Source organism: Lytechinus variegatus, chromosome 12 (assembly GCF_018143015.1).
Source record: "Lytechinus variegatus isolate NC3 chromosome 12, Lvar_3.0, whole genome shotgun sequence".
NCBI lineage: Eukaryota > Metazoa > Echinodermata > Echinoidea > Temnopleuroida > Toxopneustidae > Lytechinus > Lytechinus variegatus.
This window is the reverse complement of record NC_054751.1, coordinates 15,819,103-15,843,926: the sequence shown is the minus strand read 5'-3', so window position 1 is coordinate 15,843,926 and position 24,824 is coordinate 15,819,103. Positions and strand designations below refer to the sequence as shown.

At 34.7% G+C, this 24,824-nt stretch overlaps 1 protein-coding gene and 2 non-coding genes across 3 annotated transcripts; 2 read left to right on the top strand and 1 right to left on the bottom strand.

Annotated features, from left to right (window-relative positions):
• Positions 1-417: 417 nt before the first annotated feature.
• On the bottom strand, positions 418-24,515 carry LOC121425413 (prominin-1-like). The gene is made up of 14 exons (XM_041621458.1): positions 23,152-24,515; positions 22,414-22,472; positions 21,346-21,554; positions 20,324-20,444; positions 20,016-20,082; positions 19,162-19,251; positions 17,391-17,620; positions 15,582-15,665; positions 6,060-6,123; positions 3,692-3,768; positions 2,973-3,052; positions 1,692-1,844; positions 1,088-1,211; positions 418-537 (listed from the first exon to the last, which is right to left on the bottom strand). Exons 1-14 carry the CDS (start codon positions 23,492-23,494, stop codon positions 436-438), a joined length of 1,803 nt encoding a protein of 600 aa, XP_041477392.1. The 5' UTR covers positions 23,495-24,515; the 3' UTR covers positions 418-435.
• Positions 7,625-7,697, top strand: TRNAK-CUU. Its single transcript has one exon. It is a non-coding gene; the product is annotated as a tRNA-Lys (tRNA).
• TRNAH-GUG lies at positions 18,912-18,983 on the top strand. Its single transcript has one exon. It is a non-coding gene; the product is annotated as a tRNA-His (tRNA).
• Positions 24,516-24,824: the final 309 nt, after the last annotated feature.

Here is a 24,824-nt window from a genome sequence, read left to right as displayed (position 1 = left end):
AAAGGTTCAAATTTGAACCTTTAATACATTGTTAAATTTCGCACCCTATAGGGTACTTAACATAGCTAAATGCACCCTCAAATGAGCATAATTACTTTTATTAGCTCTCCTTTGGGTGCAGCTATTGTACCAACCTGGAGGGTTCAAATTTGATCCCCTATTTCTTAGTGTGTGTGGTTGTGTTGTTGTTGTTGTTGTTGTTGACATTGATGTTGTTGTTGCTACCGTTGTTGGTATTGGTGTTGTGGTTATCAATAGTGCTATTGTTGTTGCTGCTGCTGTCATTATTCTTGATGTTAAGTTTGTTGTTGCCGGTGCAGCTATTTTTTTTTTAGCTGCTATTGTTGTTATTGTTGTGCAGTTGCTGTTGATGCTGTTATTCCATTATATTTTGGCGTCCTGTTCCATTACTGACGAACAGATAGCTTGCTATACTCACTCTAAGATTTCATAGACAGTGACGTTGAGAGTTGAATTGCCAAACGAAAAGCCATCGGTTATGGGACTCCCTCCCCACACTTCTGGGTCATCAACAACCTGATAGGGTATGATAAAATATACCGTAAGTTAGTTTTAAAGAGAAAACGAATAGGAAGAGACAGAGAAAAAAAAGCGCAAGATTGCTGTAGAGAATGAATCATATAAGTGCAGAATGACTAGAATTATTTCCGTTTGATGATCACAATATTAGGCATAAGTACAAAGAGCACTCTGTATAAAATAAAGAGAGAGGCTAATTACTTATAGGCACCCCTTCCCACAAGAAAGTTAATAAATTATACAAATGAATATATAAACAAATCAATTAATAAAAAATCAATTAATAAATAATAAACAAATCGAAAAATAAATTTGTAATACGAATGAATGAATGAATAAATTCCAATAAATAAATAGATGCCCCTTTAAACAAAAAATAATAATTAATAATTATAATAATAATAAAGTAAATAAATAAATACAGAATTATACTGATAAATAGATAAAAACTATAACAACAGTCCCACATAATCCCACATTTGCATGCATAAATTGAACAGCCCCCCAAAAAATAAATGAATAAAAAAAAAACGATTTGAGGGTATACCTCTTGGATGAGTGAGAGGTCGATAAGCGAATCACAGACGATTGTGAGGGTGGAGCCTATGACGAGAAAGGTGGCCGCAAGTAAACAGATCACCAATGAGATTGTGAAAGACCAGCATACCGATCTGACGAGAAAAAGAAATATATATATCAACGTTCAGGTTATGGGTTTTAGAGGGATTCAGCATCCACCCCCTCTAAAAAAGACAATTATCAATCAATGATCAGAGAGGATTTTTTTATATCTGCAAAGTACAAACCTAAATAATCGTTATGCTAGTGGACTTAAGATTTGTTGATTTTGTTTCTTAAAATTATAGCCATTCAATTCTTAATATTGTGACGTAATTTGGAGGGGGGAGAGAAAACACTGCTGTTAAATCTATTCACACGCAGATCAAGAATTAAGGGGCACACGAGACTTGTGGTCTTGAGCCCTCTATCTCAAATATTTTCTTCAAATTTAGAAATATATTAATGTATTTGAATCTCTTTGCTTGCTTGTTAGAAATTAATGGAGAAATTGTCCCATGTTTAAAACTTCATCCATTAATTTTCATTTCATATATATAATATTACTTTTAATTCTATAGCAATCGACGTACCCCATCAACATTTTGCCTCCGCAGTCACATCCACAGCCCCGACTATGCGGTCCGTTGTTGCACCTCAGGCCGGCAAGGGCGATGAGGAGCCCAAGACCGGTAAGGATAACCATGAAGGATAGTAGGAGAGGTACGAGGGATGCAATCATATCACTAGAAAGAGGGGTGGGAGAGAGAGAGAGAGAGAGAGGGGGGATGGTATATTTTGTTAAAATAACTGAGGCATTCGAATCAATTGCATACTTGCAATATAATAATTACAATAAGTGGAAGCTTTAAAACGCAACTCTCTTTTACTTTGAGGTACCAATCCAGAATCAGATAGAAAATTTCAATCTACTGAATATATATAGAACTCTCTATTTTTAATCTAATTTTGGATCCCCTCACCGCAATCTAATGAATTGATTTTCAATGTGAGTAATTAAGCATCTACTTGGCAAGATGGTGAGATATTTCATCTCGTCAAGCTGACTTAGCCTTATCATCTCGACCTTTTAACTTTGCAAGATGACATGGCAACGTAAGGAATATTTTGATGCATGTTGTCATAGCGACGTATCTTGCCAAGTTGACCTCTAAAAAGATATCTTTCGTCATAACTAAATAAGTTTGTGTTAGACTGTTGGTGTATACTTTGTGAGATAAGTCTACACAAGTTTTTGGATCAGATTACGATACAAAATAGTGAGACAGTGTATTATCATTGCTTGGAAAAAAGACCTGGTTGAGCTGCACTGTTCGTTTTGTTATAATTTTTCAGCAACTACACAATTACTTCCAGAATCACGCAGCACATATTTTTTTTTATACGGACACTTGGTAGGTCATTTGGTCGGATTCTGTACGAATTCATTTTGAATTTTACCACAAGTAGAATTTATCTTTTGATTGATGTTTGCTAGCTGCTATATATATAGAGATCCCTTGTTCCCTCCAATTCCCAATCTCTACAGTACCAAAAATTAAACAAATGAATGTTAAATGAATTGGCACTTAATTCAATTTAACAATGGGTGATTTCAAGTTCGGTGTTGACCTTTTGGTGTTGGTGTTAGGTCAATTTTTACACGATTATTACACCAAACATAGAATGAAGATGGTCCAGAAAAGTCACTCACTGGTTGTTGAGATGTCAATAATGTGATCTTGATCAGTTTTACATACTCAGAATAGGTTTTCGAGCTAGGGGAAGCAAAAAATCCAAAAAATCCAAATTCCAACACTAGCACCAACACCAAGGTCAACACCGGACTTGAAATCACCCAATAATATACGTACGTGACACTTTTTTCTACTGGAATCTGAACTGTCGTGTCGATTGTCTCTTTCAATGAATCTAAGTTGAGCGAGTCAAATACCTGAATATTACGAAAAAATATATATACCAAAGAAAAATGTGAATGGAAAGAAGTAGCAGTAATCATGAAAATGGTTAAAGAAGTATTAGTTATAGGGCCTAGGAGTAGTAGTTGTAATAAGTAATAACATAAGAAGTAGAAGTAGTAGAAGTAGAAGTAGTAGTAGCAGAATAAGTAGTAGAAGTAGTAGTAGTAGTAGTAGTAGTAGTAGAAATAGAAATAGTAGTAGTAGAATTAGTAGTAGAAGTAGTAGTAGTAGAAGTAGTAGTAGTGGTAGTAGTAGTAGTAGTAGTAGTAGCAGAAGTAGTAATAGAAGTAGTAGTAGACAAAGTAGTAGTAGGAGTAGTAGTAGTAGTAGTAGTAGTAGTAGAAGTAGTAGTAGAAGTAGTAGTAGTGGTGGTGGTAGTAGTAGTAGAAGTATGTAGTATAGAAGTGGTACTTTGTCATCGATTGCATTATGTAATGGCTTACAAATTTGCACTTCAATCACGACCATGCATGCATGCATGGCATTCTACAATCCTTCACTTCCGTGATTTTATTTTTCTTCCTCAATATTGAATTAAATCATAGTCATACATACTGATTATACTTAGTTTTCATTGTTAGACAGGCATAATTATAGCCGCTCATACTCACTTCGTTTAATGACTGAGAGGTTTCGTTAACAAGTTCTTCGACCACTTCTTGCAACTGGCTTACTGCATCTCGAATTTCTATCAAATGGAAGAAAAAAATTAGCATTTTACAAGGGCGTAGGCTTGGGGTGCACTGGGAGCACGTGCACCCTCCCACTGAGGCAGAGGAGTTCCGACACTGGCAAGCAAAACGAAATTTTACCCCTTCTTAATTCTGCTTTCAACAGTCTATTTTCCAAACTTTAGTTGCACCCCCATACCACCTTAGTACCACCTACCCAAGATGTGCATCTCCCCATGCTCAAACCAGGAAACGCCCTTGTTTCATGATGAGATCCCGGAAACAGGGTGGGGTTATCGGGGAGAAGTACCATCTCAATTACAAAAAAGGGAGCGAAAATGTCCAATATCTAAAAATTATAATTATGGGGGGGGGGGGACTTCGCGTGATTTCGTTGTATAGGTCATAAACAAAAAAAATACAATCATGAAAACTTAATGTGTGGAGGTTGGCTAGCTGTATACAATGATTGAACAAATGAACAAAATAACAAATTGAAAAAAAATGAAATGATACTTGGGGAGCATTTATCAATTTTCCTTTTAATCATCTTCGGAGTTATTTTATGTATCATGCTGGTCCCTACCGTCCCATTGAAATTGTCACTATTTTTAATACCAAACTGTGCATGTCAAGAAACATTGTCCGATCAAGACATAATTTTTTTCGTTTTCAATAAAATTGACTTGATTTCATTTGATATGATTTGATTTTATATCACGTTCAGCATTTTCTACCAATACCAACACTTCTGATGTTGAACTCATCTCATATCTCACCATATTTGAGATTTGAAAACGCAGCCAGATCGAGTTTAGACTCAAATTTACTCTTGCAAACTAGGTTTAGAGAATAATGACATTCTCTTAGAATTGTGTGAGTACATGTTCGATATACCCTATAAGTACAAAATAGCATTCTCAAACACCTGTATTGATTTCAGTTCAATTGCAATCTTGACAGATATAATATATCGTGAGTTTAAAAAAATGCAAAGAGACACCAGGCAAAAAAAATTACCCAGAACTTGAATAGTATTTAACATTTATACTTCTTTCCAAAACATTATACATAATAATTATGGTTATATGCTCAGTCACGTAGGCTTACAGACGCATCATTTTATCTTCATTGCGTTATTTTGTTTGCTGCATATGCTTGCTCATTTGTATATGTTCTTATATTCTCTTTTGAAATTTATTCTTGATAACCCTGATTGATGAATAAAAACAATATATATATATTTTTTTATTTATGTCGTATTCTAGTGAAGTAGGTGATCACCATGATCACACAAGCTCAGCTTTTCAGAAGATCCCTTATTGTTTCTAACACCATTCTCTTCGGGTCACTGTATTTTCTTTCTACCTTGCAATGTTTGTTATACTTTTAGATTATGTCTTTTTGAATGTAAAATATTAATTAATCAAATAAAAATGTCATCCTCATTTTCACGATAGTGTGCATATACTGCATTTTATATGTCTTTAAAAAATCATAAGTTTGAAATGAATTCGTGTTTACAGTATCCTTATAAAACTATCTGACATGAATTCATACGGATTTTAAAATGTAATTTTTAACACATAAGAAGGTATTGATATATATATATGTAAATATAAATATACATATGTAGAGGAAAAAATGACTACGAAGTGGTCGTAGCTCCTTGCTTCTCCATTTAATTAAGCTTTCGATCAATTCGTAGTCATTTTTTCCTCTATATTGAACCTCACCACTATGAATGACCGCCAGTGTTACGAGGCTTTTGGAAAATTTCTTCCGCTAAATATATGTATATATAGAAGGCCCAATTATGGCTGCAAGCTATATGATTAAACTTGATGAACTGAACCCCGTCTTTACGTCTCATTGCTTATTCTCGCTGTATTAGCATTCTTTCAAGTATATATATATATATATAAAATAATCAAACTAAATGAAGAATGGTCAAAGAATGCTCAAAAATTTCACTTTCAAAAAGTGAAATTTTTTAGCATTCTTTGACTATTCTTCATTAAGTTTATTATTCACTTTCCGTGACGGGGGACATACTTCGTTATTTCATCGTATATATATATATATATATATATATATATATATATATATATATATTTATATATATATATCTATATATATGTATATATATATGTATATATATATATATATATATATATATATATATGTGTGTGTGTGTGTGTGTGTGTGTGTGTGTGTGTGTGTTTGTGTTACACAGATACACAGTGAATTATCGAACTTCCCTGCGCCCCCCCCCCCCACAGAGAGTCGATCCCACATAATAACTTACCATCGATTGATGTTACACTTGTGTTAGCTATCAATTCAGGAACATCTTGCAACGTCTCGTTTCCCTGATGATAATAACAATATGCCAAGTGTTATTTATTTTTCTTTACTTGACAATGGTGGACCGGGGAATCACCCCCCCCCCCCCTTATTCATTAATAGGAATATGATTCCAACTAATTATAAAATGCAGTATGGGCGCGCACAGGGCAAGGGTGAAACCAAAAATCATATTTGTTTAGATATTTTCTTAATGATGTTTTCACTTTCAGTTTATTTATTTTCCTTTTATCTTGTATATTCCTTTTTTCTTTCTTAGCGCTTTGAAACGTGTGTATAAAGCTGTTTATAAATTTTATTTATTATTATTATTATTATTATCATAAAAAGAATCGGGATTCATTTTACGCGCTAAGAGTGCAAAAATGGCAAATTTGTATGTTTATTATTTTTTATACCATGTTCAATTGTTTTAGACTGCTTTCCAATGCAAGTTGTCAAAACTATGGGGGGGGCAAATCGATAAGTCGGTAAGGGGGTGATCGCCCACCCTTGCCCCCCCCACCCGTATGCCAGTGATTTTTTTCAAAACAAATATCGAATTAATATTTACAAATTATACTTAAAGTAAGTTAGGTGACGATGAAAACAGTATCATTACCAAATGGAACGAGATATGTGCATTCACACCGCAAAAAAGGCAACACTTTAAAAATCAAGGCGGATTTAAAATAATTCCAGATCAGCTGTGGATAGCGACAAGTCGACCGGGTGACAAGCCGAATGTTGGATTTATTTTCATTCTTTAGGATTAACTTTCAAAACTAAAAGAATTAAACTAAAGTCTTTCTATATTCAAATTTAAATCTACAAGGTTCAAAACAAAGTCTAATATTCGACTGGTCACTATTCACAGCCAATATGGTTTATTTTAAATCCTTGACTTTTAGAGTGAATCCTTCTGCAGGATAATACTATCCAACCCGCGTCTTCTTAAACGGATGCTTATTGGTTGTTCATGTATTCATTTCGTTATTTTCGTCTATTGACCTTATTTCTTGTTACCGTTTCTTTGATTGGCGAAGCACGTTTCTGTGTGTGTAGAACGCCGGATATATAGAACTACACCATGGACCTTCGCGGTCGCATACACACACGATGCGCATTCATGAATGAATGGATCTATTCACAGATCCATGGTGAATGCGTCATGAATGCACTGTCCAAAGGGCGCGAAGAAGGCTAATTTGGCGCGAAAATAAAATTGATCTTGCTGCCTCGATCTCGCATGGGGATGCGAAGCTTTAAGAGGACCGATTTAGGGGCATGGATTTCGTGACCCTGCAATTGTTTTACTCGCATTATTTTCATGCAATGTAAATATACCTCAATTGAAACATGAAAAGTAAATGATGTTTGTCTTGTTAGCGAATATTAAATTCATGTTCTATACAATTTCCGCATTTAAATGGAATTGTATTACAAGCAGCAGACGACATTTCGTGTACATAACAATGCAAAAACAGGTAACGACGACTCTTTACAATACCACATATGTTTTAACCAGCCCGGTTAGCTCAGTCGGTAGAGCATGAGACTCTTAATCTCAGGGTCGTGGGTTCGAGCCCCACATTGGGCGAACATTTTTAATTTTTTATAACGACAAAGTCAAGTATGTGAATTAAACAAGTCGTTATACAATGTAAAAAAAAAGAAGGAAAGAAATCTATCACGGCTCGGTGTAAAAATGGCAGAGGTAAGAAAGGCAGATGTAAAAATGGCATAGGTTAAAATGGCAGATGTGTAAATGGCAGCGGTAATAATGGCAGAGGTAGAAATGGCTGAGGTAAAAATAACAGAGGTATAAAACAATGCCCCCATGCCAAAAAATCCAACAGCCACTCCATAGTAAATTAAATAAGAAAGGTTCTGAGAAGAAAATATGAATTATAATGTGGGACTAATGGAAAGGGTAACATTTTAAGATCACACTTCAGATCTTTCTGCACCAAGTTGATAGCACTTGAGTTCAATGGGTATTTCTCTTTTTTTTCCTGGACTTACATGCAGTATTGTACTTAATTTATTAGAGGGGAAATTCACCCTGACATAACGTTTGTTGTAAAAATTATTGGTGAGGGTTTTAGGGAATCCAACAAAGATTTTAAAAAGCTATTAGAATTTTATATTTTAATGGTGACGTCATTTGCGAGCAGCTTTTCCATATATGGTGCAATAAATAATTTATTGAAATGTCATTTTAAAAAAATGTGGTTTTCATTGTACCTTAAGTCTATCAAGATACACAGTGGCGTAACTACGGGGGGGCATGGGGGCACGTGCCCCCACCCCTCCCCCATCGGCTGGCAAAAAAAAACGGGGAAAAGGAGAAAAGAGGGAGAAAGGAAGAGAAACATAGTGGGGAAAGAAATAATTTTTCATGAATGAATGTTATTATATCATGTTATATTTTATTACATAAGAAGCATTCTTTTCATCACGTTATGAAACATTATTTGCTCAAGGCCTATGTCTTCATTGTTCCTGGTGCTTGCATATACTGTTTAACAGGATACTATATATAATCATGTTGTACTAAAACTTCCCGTTTTCAAATCAATATGCACCAAATACATTTCCTCGCAATTCGAGTTATTATTGTTTTATGTTGTGACATTTGCTTCTTTTTCATGACTACTTATTTGCCCTATTTTATGGTCTTAATATAAAACATTTCCTGTCCGTGCTAACGTTCGCATTAGTTGATTGGTTAGATGTATGCTCTTCATGAATTCCTAAAATCTGTCCTTAAAGTGTCAATTTTTCTGATCTAAATACAAACAAGCCTTAGAATGCACCTCTTCGGGTGTGAATTTCAAAAATTTTTAGCTCGCGTTTCGCGCTCGCAGTATCTGATTAGTGAGATGCGTATGATAATCATGATTACAATGACTACAAAAAGTGCTTCATGTGTTTAGATGTAATTCTAACAAAATCAGCAAAGGATGGCACTAGCATTAGATGACCATGCAGAAATATAATCTTAATGGATTCCTAAAATATAGTCCTGAAAATGTCCGTTTGGGTCAACATATAAAAAAAATTCAGCTCGCGCTTCGCGCTCGCATTGTTTTTTCGTCAGACAGAATATGATTCAAAATATTTGCTTATAATGTCATTTTTTAGGTCTGAATATCAAAAAAATTCAGCTCGCGCTTCGCGTTCGCATTATTTTTTAATCAGTGAGATACATATATGTTTAATGGCACTGGATGTCCTTAAAATTTCTCTTAAGGTCACTATACCTGATAACTGAGCGCGCTTGGCGCGCTCCCTAAGTGACTTGAAATTTTTGCTGGTGCTCCCCCCCCCCCATGCCGTGACCTACGGTACGCCACTGAAGATACAAATCATTTCAAATCCGCTCCTGAAAGATTTTTTTAGCAATCATGAACCACTGATTAAAAAATTGAAAAGCATACATTTTGGGGCAGCTGCTCGTACATGACGTCACAGATCAAAAACTCAAATTCTAATAGCTTTTTTAATCTTTGATGGGGTTTCCGCAAACCTTCACTTCGTTTATCTGCCAGTTTGATGGTAAACCATTTGTCAGGGTGAACTTCCCCTATAAAACACGTCGGTAGAATGGTACCTAAGAACCGCCTATAAATTTAAATCTCTGATTCGTTACACATTTCCAAATTTATACGGTAACCGTTACCATAGAAAATAGTTCAGGAACCTGACATCTAGCTGCAATAAGGTATTGCTCTGAAAAACTTAACACTAATTGCTATTATTATATAATTTAAATTGATATATCACATCAAGTTCTATATTCGGATCCATTATGATGTTAAAATTTGAAAAATTACTTTTATTACAAAACGTTTTATCATTTTTCTGTTATCCAAGTTATGCAAGTGGTTCGGAAGAAATTCCGAACTTGTTTCTAAGATCAGTGTGTTAATGGTAGCGCACATTGGTGTTAACATTAAAATTCGTTCGGTATGTATAATGAAGTGTTATTCTACTATACGAACTGGCCAAGATAAATCCTTTCATACTACTCAAATTGAAATCATTTTGGCAGGAACATTTTTTTTTTGTTTAATCATATCAATGATAAAGTATAGAACCAAAATGATGAAAAAAAAATGATAACTAATCAGTCCATAATAGTCATTTTGTCGATAGGGGGTTCATTCAAGGTCAATAATTATGACTGATATTAACTGGAAGGGATCTGTCTTTTCCTTGTTGATGTAGCATGTCATGATCTTTACCTCTGTCATTTTTGCCTCTGCCATTATTACCCCTGCCATTATTACTATTGCCATTTTTATCTCTGCCATTTTACCTCTGCCATTTTTACCTCTGCCATTTTACCTCTGCTATTATTACCTCTGCAATTTTTACCTCTGCCATTTTACCTCTGCCATTATTACCTCTGCCATTTTTACCTCTGTCATTTTTGCCTCTGCCATTATTACCTCTGCCCTTTTAACCTCTGCCATTTTTACCTGGCACCTTTATCACAAATCACCCCCAAGAATGATATCGTGATGATTCTAACGAAAATTATTATGTAATCTATGAAAATTCTAATTATAATGATTTGTGATTTGATATCAAAGCATAATAAGGAAGGTCAATCTAATTTGCTCATTCGTTCGCCAAATGAGTTGACATCAATTTATATCATAAAATCATGGTGATTTTTTTTTTTTGGGGGGTCAGTCGTATATAACTCTTTACTTGGTTTAGGGCAAGATAAAATTGCAAATTGAAATCAGCTATTGACACATAACATGCTTGAATGTACATTTGAGTTGCACTTGCATATATTTCCGACTGTTCTTCTATGAGGTAAGTTAATAAACAAAACAATTTCAATTCAGTTCAATTTATTATTCATTTCCAAATTCATTAAAAAGAACAAAATTATATATACCCAAAGAAAATATAAATAACATAAAACAAAGCAAAGGTTTCAACAGAACATAAATGAAACAAATAGTGTAATGGTTGGCACATAAATATAGAAATATAAATGAACAAAATTATGAAAGGAAAATTGGGCGTGCACAAAAAAAGCCACAAAAAAGGCTTGTCAAAACGCACATACCCAAGATATATCAATCATTAAAATAAAATTCAGTATATGGCAGGGATTCTCAAATGGTGGCGCGCGCGCCACTTGTGGCGCACCGAGCCTTCCGGAGTGGCGCGTGGGAGCCGGCATAGAAAAAGAAAAAAGAAAAAGAAAATAAAAGGTTGATCTACTATTAATCTGGAATTGAGGTTTGATCATTTAATTACAGAGGGAAAATAAAAACTCAGCTCTTTTTGAAATCTAGTTGCTATTTGACTTCCTCTGATTTTGTGTAATCTAGCATTTGATAACCCTTATTATGGAAGATAATGTATTCATTGGTACAAAGACTATGTATGGTAGGGGGTCCTAAAGCTGCGCGGGTCCTAAAGCTACGCACCACTCATCGCGCATGCAGTTTTCAATGGCAAATGCGCACTCTGTGTGTGGAACTGTGACTGCAGAGTGATGAAAAATTCCTATTATATTTTTTCTACAGAGGCTGCAGTAAATCTCTAAATGCAGAGAAAACCAACAACTGTTAGGAAGTTTGGAGTTATATTCGCTTTAATTTCATTTTATCCTATAATAATTTGAATATATTTTATAAATTGAGGCACAGGAAATACTATTTTTTTGCATGATAAATCGAGTGCGTAGCTTTAGGACCCCTTCTACATCGGGCGGCGAAATCAAGAGGTGTTCGAAAAACACGACGGGATTTTCGTATTAGTGAGTTTTGTGATATTTTCTACTTTGTTAATGATCTTTAGAATGTTTGCCACAAATTAGTGAAATATAATTTGTTGAAATATTAAAATTGGGACAGTTTTTATTGTTTCAAAACAAAGTGCGTAGCTTTAGGTCCCCCCATCATACATAATATGTTAACATACAACAGTGCTTTTAATAATAACAATAATAATCATAATTACGTTCTATTAACTAAGGGTAGCCATTTCGGTAAGGGACTGCAGCGGGCCCTGTATTTCCATATTATACAGATATTGCCTACCTAGAGTTTGAATATAACATTTCCTCTCCCCGACGGAGTTATATTTTTCCCAAGGGATTATATTTTGCCCGAAGCGCGCAGCGCTGAGGGAAAATATTACCCCTAGGGAAAAATATAGCTTCGGAGGGGAGTTGAAATGTTATTTATTAAAACGATAGACCAGGCAATATCTGTTATATTATATAGTATATGTGGATTCGCCATCAGAAATTTCATTCATCATCTGGCTCAAACCCGAAATTCTTGCTTCAGCTCTGATCCATCTACGTCATAATAGATTTTTTTTATAATGCATCAAGCGAGTTCTTCATTCAATCGACGCGTTAACATTAGCGCGTACATTTTTACACTTGTTACGCAACTTGTATGCAGAGAGTGACGTCACCTTAGTAAATATAACGCCGCAATTGAAAATACAACGCAGTATATTCCCTGGGTGACGTCAAAACCTGAAATATAACAAATGCGATCCTCGCAGCTATGGTCACGTGATGGCGTATTGACCTATCACTGATTCGAATCTACATAGCCTATGTACTATATGTTATTATTACCCTTCTCCAATGTAAATGCTGCACTCTAAAAACAAATCAGTCAAAAATGACTTGTCAATAGGGTCAGCTGGGAGCAACTGTTATTCTAGTCATATTTGACTATTTTCTAGTCATATTTTACTAGAACAGAGTTATTTCTGACTAGAATATATGTCAGAAATGTGAATATCAGTGATTGCCATATCAGTTGCTCCCAGCTGACTACTGGTCTAGTCAATTTGACTGATTTGTTTTAAGTGTGTGAGCGCCAAGCAAGAAGGCAGAAGGTCCAATTCCTATATTTTTTGGTATGACTCTGTTGGGGATCGAACCCACGGCCTCCCGTTCATGAGACTGACGCTTTACCACTGATCAACATACCCGGTTTGCTTTTCAAACGCAACCCTCATCAAGAACGAAATTTAATACAGAAACATAATAATTAAAACAAGAAAGTTATGACATTTTAAAGTTTTGCTTAATTTCACAAAACAGTTATAAGCACACCCTCGTGGGCAGATGCGTCGATCCGGGGGGGGGGAGGGGGCGATTGCCCCACCAATGAAAATATTTGGGGCAAACATATCGTTTTTGCCCCCCCCCCCACATCTGAAAAAATGGATCGACGCCCCTGCTGGTGGGTATGCAAATGAGGAGACCGATGACGGCATCCACTCACTATTTCTTTTGTATTTTATTATATGAAATAGGGACTATTCTAATTTTCTCTGAACGCGTGGAATGAGCATATCATACTGTATGATTCAGTTAAGTCGGTCCTTATTGTCAAATCTATAAGAACATGAATTATTGTATAATTCAAACAATAAAAAACAAAAGAAATAGTGAGGGACATCATCAAATGTCTCATTTCAGTTTTGTGTATCACTCTTTTGTAAAAAATAAGCAAAACTCCGAAATGTCATAAATGTCTTATTGTACATCCGATTTTGATGAAATTTTCCGCGTTTTCCTACTTTGATTTTTCTCTATTTATTCAAATCAACATTTATCTGGATTTGACCTTAAAGCTCTTCAGGTGGTCCTGCACCCCCCCCCCCCCCCTTTATACCACAATATTTCGCTCTTCACGTGTTGGATAGTGACGCAGTCCAGATTCTCAACAAGAAATTTGGCGCTTCAACAAAATTAATTGAGAATGACTGGTATATGGTATGGATGCGGCAAGTCCCAAATAATAAATAGAAAAAAGAAATAATCATTTCTGTCAAACCAAAAAAAATAAATTAAACAAGCGTGAAACAAACTTCAAGGTATAAAACAAAACATAACAAAGATAAAAACAAAACAAAAATATAAACAAACGGATAAACAATCAAATAAGCAAATAGTACAAAGCCAAGTTAAGAGAAATCAATAATTGCCCAGAAATTTCTTTTCTTCTATGTTGTATTTCAAAAGTATTATCAAATTGTGTATTATATGTTTACAGGTCTAAACTATTCCATATTATGTCGTATTGAATATTTAGATCTATCATATGAAAAGGTCCATGGAATTTGTTAAATGATCTAGTAGAGTAATTGTGAATGTAATGCTTTTTGTGTGGTATCGTTGCATAATTGAAGCAATTTGAATCTTGATAATATCTGGAAGTTTAGCTGTACATAGTGGTATAAATAGCAACGAAGTCGGGGCATTATAGTCTGTTTTCTTACATACACGTATTGCTTTTTTTTGTAGAATAATCAGTGTTTGTATATGGCTATATAGATAAGCATTGTAGAGAGTAAATGATACATAACTAGGTACATTACATTTTAAACGATTTAAGATTCCTATAAAACGTGCTATTTTGACAGATATGATCATTCCAACATAAATTGTTGCTTAAAATCACTCCTAAGAACTTAACTGTTTTTTTTTTGTTACTTAAGATTTATATTTGTTTTTATTGCAGACAATTGTATAAGCGCTGTGATACTTTTGTGTATTATTACATAAAAAAACATTGAATTTTATTTGTATTTAAGGAAAGTATATCGCACTTAAACCAGGCAGAAATTTGGGCAAGATTTCTATTTAATATTTCAACTAAAGTGACGTATCATCGGCATAAAATATAAAATGTGGTTCATAGCAAGAGTTAACAATGTCATTAATATACATTAAAAATAATAAAGGCCAAATAATAGAACCTTGTGGTACACCTGTTTTTATTTCATGAAAAACGGATGGCTATTATTATGGACAGTAAATTGTTTCCTGTGTAATAAATATGACTTCAACCAATTAAAAACACTCCTCTTATACCGTAATATTGCAACTTATTAAATAAAGTATCATGAGAAAGAGAATCAAAAGCCTTGGCGAGATCTATAAAAATTCCTATAACTTTTTACCGGCATTTAGCTCACTAATTCTATTATGAATTTCAATAACTATTTCCGTGGAGTGATTTTGACAGAGCCAGATTGACTATCATATAAAACATTGTGATGTAATAAAAATTGTATAGCCTGTTAAAAACTAATTTCTTTATGATTTTGAGAAAAAAATGCAAAATTGATAATGGACGGTAGTTGACAAATAGGTCAGTATTCTCCTTTTTAAAAACGGGAAAACTTTTGATATTTTCAGTTTTTAAATATACAATTCCAGTTGCAAGAGAGAAATTAAAAATAATGTGAAAGCGGGTCTATAATGAAAGGTAAAATATTCTTCACAACAGATGGATCAATGTCATCAAATCTGCGTGTCAAATTAGTAACCCATGCAAGACATTAATACAGGAATATTACCATAGGCCTATGTTACTTATACACAAACAAGGAATTTATTTTATCATTCTCTTTCTTTCTTTTTCCTCTCACATCCCTTTTCAGCACATGCATGGAAAGCGATAAACAATCTTACCGAGTCAATCAGGTCACGAATGGTTGCTAGGGCGGAGTCCATCTCGTTTCTAAGGTCATCAAGGTCAACGACCCCGATATCAATCTATTATAGAGAATGATAGAAATACAATTTTATCCGATAATATTGTCTGGTAAATAATATTCTTCTGCCCCCGTCAACTTCTGATTAACTACGAGCAATTATTTGTTAATCATATTTATTCAAACGCTGTTTTGTTCAACACAATGATTACAAACTGTGAAAGGTATCGTCCGATTAAGTGAAAAGATCATTCTTGCTAAATTAATATTCATTTTCGAAGCCTCTATAGGCTCCAATGGACTACCCCTTAACATGGTGCAACTACATCATTTATTTATTTCGTCTTTATTTAACAGGGTAGCCCCATGGGTAGGCAAAACTGTTATACTATGATGCTCTGCATAACATAAAATACATATACACATAAATGTACATGAAAAACTTTGCATTTTATGCAATCAGCATCTCAGGGAATGAAAGACAAAGTGCACATTATGGTACAAATTATACACAAAATGTGTTGTCAATGTGTTTCAGTTAAGGTGCAAACAGAAACCTTTATTCTTAGTGTATATAAAATGTGGGTGAATGTATTTGGGGTGTAGTATATAGGGGAAGGCGGGGTAAGTTGAGCATAGGGGCAAGTTGAGCCACCAGCCCCAGGACAATAATGAATGAGTCAGACATTGTGGTGGTTTCATGTATTGATGACCCATAGCATAACCCCTAACCCCACCACATTGTTTCCAACTTTGAAACAAAAAGTAGTTTTTTAGAGTAAAAAATATGAATTTCAGCCAAAAAAGTAAAAAAGAGTGTGAAATAGATAAGTGCTTTATAAACACACACGTCTTTAAATATAATAAAGACATGATAACAACATTATTAGTCCAGGTATGGATCTTCATTCTTATCATAGTCTTTTATATGATGGATGCATAATAAATGTGTGGATACAAAATTATCGCACTAAGTTCGGACTGGGGTAAGTTGAGCCAAACGGCATGGGGCAAGTTGAGCCATGGTAATTCCTATGGTAATGTATCTTAAAAAACAAACAAACCATAAGAATTGATTGAAATGCAGGCTGAAAGGAGCAAATTTACATAACTGCTCTTTTCCTTTTACAGGATGTTAGTATTTATAGAGAATTAGCAAGTGAAAAGACTTTAAACAAAAAATAGACATGCTGGTTCTCCCCCATACATTTTGTACATAGTTTTTGTGGCTCAACTTACCCCAGAAGGTGGCTCAAACTTACCCCATATATGGGGCAAGTTGAGCCATTTGACATCGTTTTTTTCAAAGGTCACGATGACTTTCAGTGTGGGGATAGAAAGTTATATATAGGTGGAAAATATTTCAGAAGAATTGAATTTCAAAGCAAGGTACTTATTTCGACAAGATTATTAATCATATCAATTCTAACATGCAAAAAGCAAAAACTGTCACAACTTACCCCGCCTTCCCCTACCTATCTCGTGTGATACAAATTCTACAAATTGCCTTTTCTCACAAATTTGAAAGTCACAAATTTCGCAAAGATCTTATTTGTGCTGTGGATATATCAGAAGCATCATTTCATATCCCCTTCAATAAGAAAATGTTATTCATCATATTACAAAATTGGAATGGAATCTATGTTACATAGTGCATTTGACATCACAAAATCTGAAACCTTGTTTCGCCAATTCGCCAATAATTTGATCTATTTTTTTTTCTTTTTGAAAACCAACATTGTTGGTTAAAATGGGGATGGTAGTGATTTGGATGCATATATCTTACCGTGCTAAAGTCTATACTGCTACTGTCCAGAATAGAAGGATCTGGAATACCGTCGCATGCCCCAGACAATGCTCGTGGGGGATCAGCAAGACACTCATCTCTTATTGTAGTCATGTTATTTTTGGCTACATCAAGTGCATCAAGAAGCGACTGTCCGACCGAGACTAGGTTTAAAGATGTCTGAAGGAGGAGGTCTAACGTCGAGCCATCGCTCGTAAAAGATGCAAGTTCTTGATTTTAAAAAGGGAAAGAATGGATATACCACAAATAAAGGAAAGGAAACGAATAACAGAAAATGATAGGAAAGGGGAAAACTCGGAAGAAAGGGAAATCAAAACAAGAATGAATAAGGTTAAATGAATAAAAAAAAGAAATATAGTTAAAAAAAGGGGAAAGAAAGAAAACAAAACAAGGAACAAGAGAAAAGGTTATACGTATAATGCGTCAAATTATAGGAAAGAAAGGGAAAATAAAAAGAAAGTAAATGAAATGAATGAGAAAAATTGTATATAAAAAGAAAAAATCAAGATAAGTAAAGGATTTTTTTCTTCATATGGTCTATAGGGCCTAGTGTACTGTATTTATGTAGGCCTATACCATGCACATGCCTTTGTTTCTAAGGTATTATACGCATAGACGCTTAGATATGTTTACATAACATGTAGACCTACATAATAATGACAATATATCTGGTGGTTTTTGATAAAGCTGTTCGTACGTTAAGAGCGACTTAAAGAACGACTTGTGAACCTTTCTAACGCGCTAAACCATCGCCAATGAAAAAAATCATTTACCACAAGAAAGGATCACCAGTCGTTCTTAAAGTCACTCTTAACTTACGAACAGCTTTATGAAACGGCCCCCTTATTATTGTATGAATTTATGTTTTAAAATATAGAAATTTGTTGAAATGCAAGAAAATAAATGCTTATTTGAATTGAAAACTATGTACATGCATAGAAGAAAAGAAAGCATGAAAAGAAAAGTGAATAAATGAAAAGGAACAACATAGACGCAATGAAAGTAGGCCTACCAGTAATCAAAATGAAAGACAAATGCTAAAGAATCCATAAGTTATTTTTTTTACTTAAATGTTTTTTTTTTCATTTCAATTTATCCTTGCACGTTTTCCATTCTTTAGGCCCTATAGGCCTAGTTATTCACGTAATCAACTCGCAAAATGGATATTTTGTAGGCTTGAACTGCAGTAAATATCGTAGCACGACGCCTCGATTAAATGAAGTAGGCCTATTTCGTTTGACTGAAAACACACAGAATCAATAGCATCAGCAAGATTACTCATCGATCTTCTACTATCAGTAAGTATACGGTGGTACTTAAGTGGCATGCTTGACTTATCAATGGGGAAACCCCTTTAGTCATGAGCAATACACGCCATTCGTTGCATGCACAGACAGTACACACACGTATCATACACACAGAGAACAAAGCACGTACCATTCAGTCGATAGGTCTACTATGTATTGTACCCCATCTCTCGGCATGCCAGGCATGTGGAAAGCCGTGATCGTCTAGTGGTTAGGACATTGCGTTGTGGCCGCAATAACCCAGGTTCGAATCCTGGTCACGGCATTTTGCTTTTTTTTCTTATTCGTAAATATGATTTTTTTTTTGTTTCAACCCTACATATCTCCATTAATGATTAAATGATCTTGAGACTATCATTTTTTTTAAACTGAACTGAGAAATCTAGACCTTTGCTCTCAAAACAATAATTTTAAAAAGCAGGTATAGGGTCCTTAACACTTACCTAATCCTAAATTCTCAACAGAATCAGACAAATCGTTCAAATACGGTGTTGTTTCCATTAGCAACGGAGACGCCACCTCCTCTCCAACAGCTGTAAGTATCGATAGAAATATTGATCTATATTACAAAATAGAAATGACTATATAGTCAATTGTTTACTATTCGTTTTGATTCTTGTAAAAAAAGGGGGTGAAATCACATATTTTATTATAATGTTTATTAGCCTTTATGTTAAATCAATTTATTTATTTATGATTTTTTTTAATAGATCACCGTTAACATTTTTTTTTTTCGTTTTCATACTGACGCCCCGGCTCCTTGTTTATTTTCTTTCACGCATTCTCTCTCCCTCTCCAATTTTTTCTCGGTGTACAAATTTTGCGGTAATAAGTTTTGTTGTGCTATTTTCCCCATTTTTTACTGTATGCATGATAATTTCTATGAAACGTTATTGCTATCATACTGTTCGTTCCCCCTCTCTCTTTATTTCTATTTCACTTTGTGTATTTTGTGTAACATGTATGGTTTTCAAGCTGAACAGAATTAAACATTTTTCTTTTACTTTAGTTTTTATTAGCCAGATTCCAAACTGCTCATAAATATCAATCTAAGACATTTGCATCGACAAATATTTGTGGTCTCTATATTATCCCACTAAAGTTCTAGCTAGCAAAAAAAATCTCTCTTTCCCAATTTTCCCCTTCATTTCTCTCCCGTACACACGCACACACATTCACACATCATAACAAACAGATTACATGAAACATGAACTCTGTCCTTTAGCTCAATGGCAAACATCACTTAGAGAGGTTAAATTGCAAAAACCCATCCCCCGAAATAAACCCAACTTCTTACCATCTAATTTTGTATAGACAGCTCCTGTAACAAAACCAAGGTCATCCACTCCAACTTGATTCAAATCCTGAAATTTATAAACAGAAATGAGGTTTATGACAGGAAAGCACTCCCCTCCCCCCCCAAAAAAAAAAAAACTCTGATTGAAAGCAAAATAGCACACACAGAACTAATTTGTGGAACGGGAATCATATTTTTTTTTCATGAAACCGAATTCCCATCATAGTTTGTTCTCATGAAATACGATATGACAAGAGTAAGAATAAATGGGGAACAATGACGTAAAGAAAACAAAATATAGAGCCTACCTGTATGAAATCATCTTTAAATGTTTCGATATCTTCCAAAATGTTATTCGCCGTTGTGCTCGTGTGTTCAACGGAATCGACCATACGAATGATCGACGGGGTCGTCAAGTAACTCATCGTCCTGTTCGTGGGGTGGCATTGGAGAATTAAGGGTATTGATTGAGAAGAGGAATGAAATATATAAAAAAAAAATGGGAGGACGGAAAGAAGGGAGGGAGGGTTGGAAGAAATCAGAGAAAGAAAGGGGATGGAAGGAAAAAGAGTGGAAAATGAATATAATTTGTGAATGGATGAAATTAAGATAACAAATAAAAAATGGCAAGTAAATAACTAACTAAATAAACAAATAAAATAGACGATGACAAGGCATAAGCGATTTTGTGTCTCGCCCACTTATGGAAATGACCAGAAAAAGTATGCGAGGGCACGCAACAGAATTGTATCGAAAGTTTATTGGGAAATGACAGGGATGGAATAACATTAAGAGTCAAGGAACAAAGAAATACTAAAGAAAAGAAAATTAAACAAAAAATCTAAAAGAAAGAAAGAAATGAAGGAAGAAAGAAAGGAAGAAAGATAGAAAGAAAGAAAGTAAGAAAGTAAGTAAGAAAGAAAGAAAGAAAGAAAGAAAGAAAGAATGAATGAATGAATGAAGGAAGAAAGAATAAATTTACAGAGAGAACGAAACTAAAATAAAGAAATTGAATTTTAACAGAAAAATTATGAATCTAAAACTGATTCTACAAACCCTCTGGATCCGCCTCTGTATTTCTTTTAAATACAATATTATTATAAAGATGAAGACAGAGTATACGCTAAGAACAGTTACATCATTATAGAGTTTTTGTTTTGGGGTGCTTATAAACTTGTTCGTCAGTGTTTGTGATACGAGGAACTTGCTAACGCGGATTTGAATTGCCTGTCAAATAAACAAATCTTATTCAAAACACAGCATAAATTTCACATTAATGACAGAGTAAAAAAATAATGATAAGAATGTTTGTCATCAATATTATACGTACCCGATGAATGCACAAACAATGAGCAACAGGGCGCAGACGATAATACCGCCCTTGGTTCCCATGGCAACGAGGTCCTCTTCCTTGCGAATCCCGCCACATTTTCCCGCGCATCGGCAGCAGCAGAATATGATGCCGACGAGGGGCATGATGATAGCCATAGTGATGAGCATGAACGACGTAATGATAACGGGCATCTCGACATTCAAGATCTATTATTTGGACAGTTTTAATAATTATGTACAAGGGAAGAAATTAGATGAACGACGTTAATTTATTTGTTGTATATACATTCCTTATACATGTTATAGTCTTAATTGCAGACTACGTGCAAATTCTAATTTTTTGCTATACAAGTTTTCGTGCTTTAATGTGTTAATGATTATGATGATGAGAAGTTGGATGGTGACGGTGATGAAGATGAAGAAAAGGATATTGATGATGATATAATGACGATAATGTTATAGTAATGATGCTGAAGATAACTGTGAAGATAATAATGGTGACAACGGAAGAGGTGGTGATGGTGGTGATTAATGATGATGATGATGATGTTAATAACTGTGATGATAATTATCATAACTGGCAGTAATTATCATGATAGCAATGGTGAAGATTATAGTAATCGTGAAGGTAAGGACGGTGATGGCAAATAATAATAATAATGACGGTAAATTTTCCTAGGGTAGCCAGTTCAGTTCCAAAAACTGTTCTCCACGCGGGCCCTGCTATTATTATTACCCGGCTATTTAAGCTAGGCTATACGAATCAGGTGCACACAACTTTTGAGGAATTATTTCCCGCCGATGGTGGTGACGATCTGTTGATGATTCAGTGATGACGATAATGATAAGGGTGATGATGATAATGATCATGATGGTGGAGATTATTATCAAAATATAGTGAGATCTGTTCAACAGTTTCATATTTTAACTCAAAATTGACTTAGAAACACATTTGGATTTACATATTTCAGTTTTCTGGTGGATCTTTTGTTTAATTTAATCACATTTTGACTAGTTTTACAAAGAATAATTTCATGAAATTTAAAAAAAATCGACTTTTGCATACCTCCTTTACTGTTGAGGAGACGTCAAATTCGTCAGCTATTAGATGCTCTTTCAGGAGCGCTGTCAATGAAATATATACGTATTCTTATTAATCAGTGATATTTTGTCGATATAAAACTATCAACGTCACATGCATGAAATTAAATGTGGAAATTCTTTATACATGTTGATGGACCCACAGTTTTTCCTTTGCCGGATTTGGGTATAAAAGTAGTAGTAATTACAAGTTTCCCAATTTTTAATGCTGATAAGATTTTACTTATACTATTCATTTACATCACTTCAAAATATCAAGCAAACTTTTTCTGTAAAATAAATACCCGATGTTTAATGAAGTTACTTCTAAAATGATATGCTATCATCTACTAATTATCGAAGTTCCTTTGATCAATAGAATTACCAAGTATAGTTTTGCTCACATTATAAACATTTGTATTAAAACATTATATTACATATGACGTGCATAAATACAACTATACGAAATTGACAAATACAAGGGAAATACTTCAGGATAATGTTTCCTTTTTTTTCCCAATAAATATGTAAAGATGTTCGCGGTTATAACTAAATTGGTATGTGCATCTAAAGTAAAACTACGTTCATGTACTGTACAATTTATTTTCAAAACTAACAGTAAGCAATATACAACTCTATAAAACACATCAACCCATGTTGCATGAATGAAATAAAAATTGAAAAATAAAAAAATATTAAAAACTGGTTAGGATTAGGATTTTACCTATCACTTTGCTCGGAGGGACTGCTCTCACTACTCCTTCCCACACCCAGCCCGCAGCTCGATCGCCAATACCCTCCCACTCATAATCCATATCATCAATCAGATAAACTTCGATATCGTCGTTCAAAGCGGCATCGAACACGAGAGTTCCGTTGTCGTAAAGGATATTTCCCTGATCGCGGAACACAACACCGCGTTCATTACGGATATGTGCGTCGTCTGCTAGAGTGGCCTTCGCGGGATAGGCGGTCATGAAGACGAACACCGTGATGATAACGAGCAAGACTCCGCTTTGGACAGTTTGTCGCCCTGGTCGACGAGTACCTTCGATGAATTCCCACATTATTGCCCTGTCCGTTAGTGTTTCTCTTTTTTGTGGTTGAAATTTACGAAGTTATAGCTCAGTGTCTATTCGAAGTAGGTCTATGCCAAGAGGGCCTTTTTTATTGGACTATTGTTTACCTTCGTGATTCCAGAGTGAACTTGAAAGATTACGTTTGAGTTCGTTTTGTTTGCACTTTGTTATTTTCTTGTTAGCTTCATTCACTTTCACTGTGTACCATAACATAAAAAAAAAATCAGACTGCTTATGTTCTTGAGGATTTCCTTGGAGTGGAAATTAAAAAAAAATGGTATGGGTTTTAACTGAAAGGATGGTGTTCTGTCTCCTATAGGCCTTCTGCGTTGTTACAATATTTTTTTGTTGACTAGAGTAGCGCGCGAAAAAAAAGTTTTATTGGGTGCGCATTGTTTACGTCACAATATGTGATGGAGTTCAAAGTAATCGGAGGGCAAAAGGAAAAATTGGCATAAAAATGGTGCACAATCCTTGACGCCGCTTATAAGCACGATTGTTGTAAATGAAATGCGTTGGAATAGCATATAAATGAAATCTGAGACTGTGATGTTCATTAATCTAATTAAAAGTGATGACAAGGAAGATCTCCATTTCTCAACAAAAATGTAGAAACAGAATTCCTTCGTCCTTCTACTGGCACTTGCTTCTTGCAGACGACATCCGATAATGAAGCCGATGAAATTAATCCAAAATGTAATCCCCGTACATTGCTATGTCCTTATTTCTCGATTGAAGGCACGGCCGGGTTCATGGAATATTTCTAATTCTGATTTTGTTTTCCTTTCAGTGTTCATTAATAATGGTAAGATCTGAAGAAAAATGGAAAAGTTTAATGTTCGTTTCGAATTATTCGAAAGTTCTGATATCTCTCTCTGCGCTTTTAATCCAAATATCTCACTAGGTCAATCAAAGGGCTGACGTATAACGTTGTATTGCTGCCTCCTCCATTAAAACCGAGCGGAAAGTATCTTCAAACTCAACTGTCTCGCGTTCAGTCTTGTTACTAAAAGAGTGCTGCTTTTTATTGATTTATTCATTTTTCAATGCTTTACATACCATGCAACTGGTACAATAGGGGGCAAATGTTTTTGTTATGTTAAGGGCAAACTATTGGTTTTCTTGGAGTGCTTTGTTTACGGGATGGGTCTATTATTTAGCGCGGTTCGAGTGAAAGTGATCAATGTTACGTCATAGTAAGGAGTGAGGATCGATGAAGTTGGCCGTTGGACGTGATCTTGGCATGGACACCTTTCCCCGAGGGGAAGGAACAAGAGCTGTCAATAAAATCAATTATTCCCCTACCATCCCATCTCTT